The sequence below is a fragment of the Pteropus vampyrus genome, unplaced genomic scaffold, assembly GCF_000151845.1.
Source record: "Pteropus vampyrus isolate Shadow unplaced genomic scaffold, Pvam_2.0 Scaffold1, whole genome shotgun sequence".
Lineage (NCBI taxonomy): Eukaryota > Metazoa > Chordata > Mammalia > Chiroptera > Pteropodidae > Pteropus > Pteropus vampyrus.
Window position 1 is genome coordinate 4,916,856 of NW_011888782.1, and position 2,418 is coordinate 4,919,273.

A 2,418-nucleotide genomic window follows, 5' to 3' on the forward strand; every position below is an offset into this window, starting at 1 on the left:
TGGAAGGGAATCAGTACAGGCGAGAAGCCCTTCTGTCTTCCCCTTTCCCACTGAGCCCTACAGAGGAAGACAGAAAAAGAGAAGGCGGTGGTGGGGTCTTTTGGCCAAGGAAGGGCTGACTGTTTCAGAAGCACGTGTGGAGGCAAAAGGCCTCGCGGGTGCCGCACAGGAGTGTAGCTCTGCCAGAAGGAGGGCATATCTCATCCCGCTGCTCATCTCATAGCTCGCTCGTCCTGAAGATGCACGCGGGGGTCCACGGGGCAGTGGGTAACAGGTAGGTTCTTACAAACATGAAAAGCGAGAATGATAATTGCAAAGTATAATCAAGAAATTTTAAATTGAGCCAACTCATTAGTGTGTTTGAAAGGTCTTTTTCTGTAGTTTTTTTTTACACATTCAAGTAAAAGAATCATGCTAACATTTTAAATAAAATTGCCAATTAAAAACGTTCGGGGCTCAACGATATTTGAATAAATAAGTGATTACTGAAAAATCAAACATCTGTGCAGAAAACAAGAATTAGGAAGAATTAATCAAATTAAACTTGCAATTTTAATGTTGTATTCATGGGGCTAAAAATGCAGACTCGAAATGCTCGATGAAAACTTCCTTTAAAAGCTGGATGAAATTAACTATACAGAGTTCTCTCTTATTGAAGAGTTCTCTTAAACTAAAAAACCCCTCCCATTCTAAAATATCATTCTTTTTAAAACCATAAAAAATAAATAATTTACAAGCATCTGGATGCTAGCTTCTGAGAAAGCGACTTAGTGAGATTTTGCTAATGTTCATTTTTCAAGATAAATTTTGTAAGCCGTTTAAAAAAACATGATTAGGAATTTTTAGTCTTATCAGATAATGCACAGCGAGGCAGCATGGTGGAGCTAGACGCTTACTGCACTGGGACAGGAGTTCTGAGCATCGTGCCTGGTGGGTCTGTGTGCCCTGCTGGCCTCTGTTTTCTCACTGGTAAAATAAGCGGGCAGGACTAAGCGCACGAGGAATTTCTTAGATTTTTCCTAACTATAAAATTATGTGATTTGATGTGAGAATAAATGACACACGATGTCGACACCTGAGAGCAGGAGTCAGCACACTTGGGCCCATGGGCCAAATGCAGCCAGTGGCCTGTTTTTTGCATGGCTCTCAAGCTGTGAATGGCTTATAACATTTTTAAAGTGTCATAAAAACAAAGAAACAAAATAAACAAACAAACAAACGAACGAACGTACCAAATACAAAAATATGTATGTGACAGAGACCAAATGTGGCCCGCAAATCCTAAAATACTAACTATCTGGCCCTTTACAGGAAAAGTCTGCTGACCTCTCTGCCATAGAGGATGGACATTAATGAGAAGTCCTTCCCCACGGAGGCAAAAAAGGTTCTAGCCAAGTGAAATACACTCAAGACGGCATCAGGAAAGCATGGAGAACGGAGGCATCAGCTGGAGGCAACTGACCAGTAACTGAAGCAGAGATCTGGCTTCCTAATGCCACACATGGGACTGGCGGGAGGTTCAGGCCAAAGCTGCTGCATAAAGGCACAACTCTATGGCACACTAGTCTAATTACTATCATTGCGAATGGCACCCCCGCTCCCCCACCAAGGGCACCAGATTATACAACATGCACAGTTATATGCAGCACCCCTGGCTCAGGCCGCTCGTGGTATTTTACAGTTGAACCTCATACCTGTTAACATACAGTAACTTTGATATGGTTTTTATTATTCATAACTTTGAAGAACTTACGTAAACGTGCCCCCATCAAGTTAATGTGACATTGTTCATCAGAGCTCCTGTACCTGCTTGGTGGCCCCAGGCGTCTGGTCACTCTGGCTCTGGCCTTGGCCCTGGCCACTGGAGCAGTAGTGGTCATCGGAGATGGTGATCTGTTCATTCTCCTCGGCTTCCAGCTGGCTCTGGTTGAAACGCAGGGAACCTTTTAGAATGTCTTTGATCTAATTTCAAAGAAGAGGAAAATAAATAAAAAAGATAAATGGGTTTGTTTTTCAAAGCTAGCTAAACCTCTAATATTTTTAAACTAGAATTGTCATTGACCATTTTTTATAGTATGGATATCAATAATATCACCGTCAGAAAGAACAGAAAAAAATAAAATCCAACTCTATCAAAGCCATTGACTTATTAATGACCAAGGAAAATTTCAGTCTTATCGGCCAGGTTCTCGCAGGGTCAGACATGGGCGTCACGTCCTTGGCAGTTACTTTACAGCAGGAAGCAGCGTTTGCCTGCACACCCGGCCCTGTTGCACAGGCCTTGGCTACTGAGGAGCTCCACCCCAGTGGGGCTGTTAATCACGCAGGCACACGTTTGCCACCAGCACTGTTTTCATTGACATTTACGTTCCATGGAACCCTTTAAGGGGTGTGTAAATGTGGCCCTTGAGGGTCTGA

At 43.0% G+C, this 2,418-nt stretch overlaps 1 protein-coding gene across 1 annotated transcript in view; it reads right to left on the reverse strand.

Moving 5' to 3' along the window:
• Positions 1–2,418, reverse strand: part of TBC1D5 (TBC1 domain family member 5) — a 373,122-nt gene that overhangs the window by 6,159 nt on the left and 364,545 nt on the right. The window contains exon 22 of the mRNA XM_023527949.1: positions 1,807–1,962. Coding sequence (XP_023383717.1) covers positions 1,807–1,962 — 156 coding nt within the window. The remainder of the gene's footprint in view (positions 1–1,806; positions 1,963–2,418) is intronic.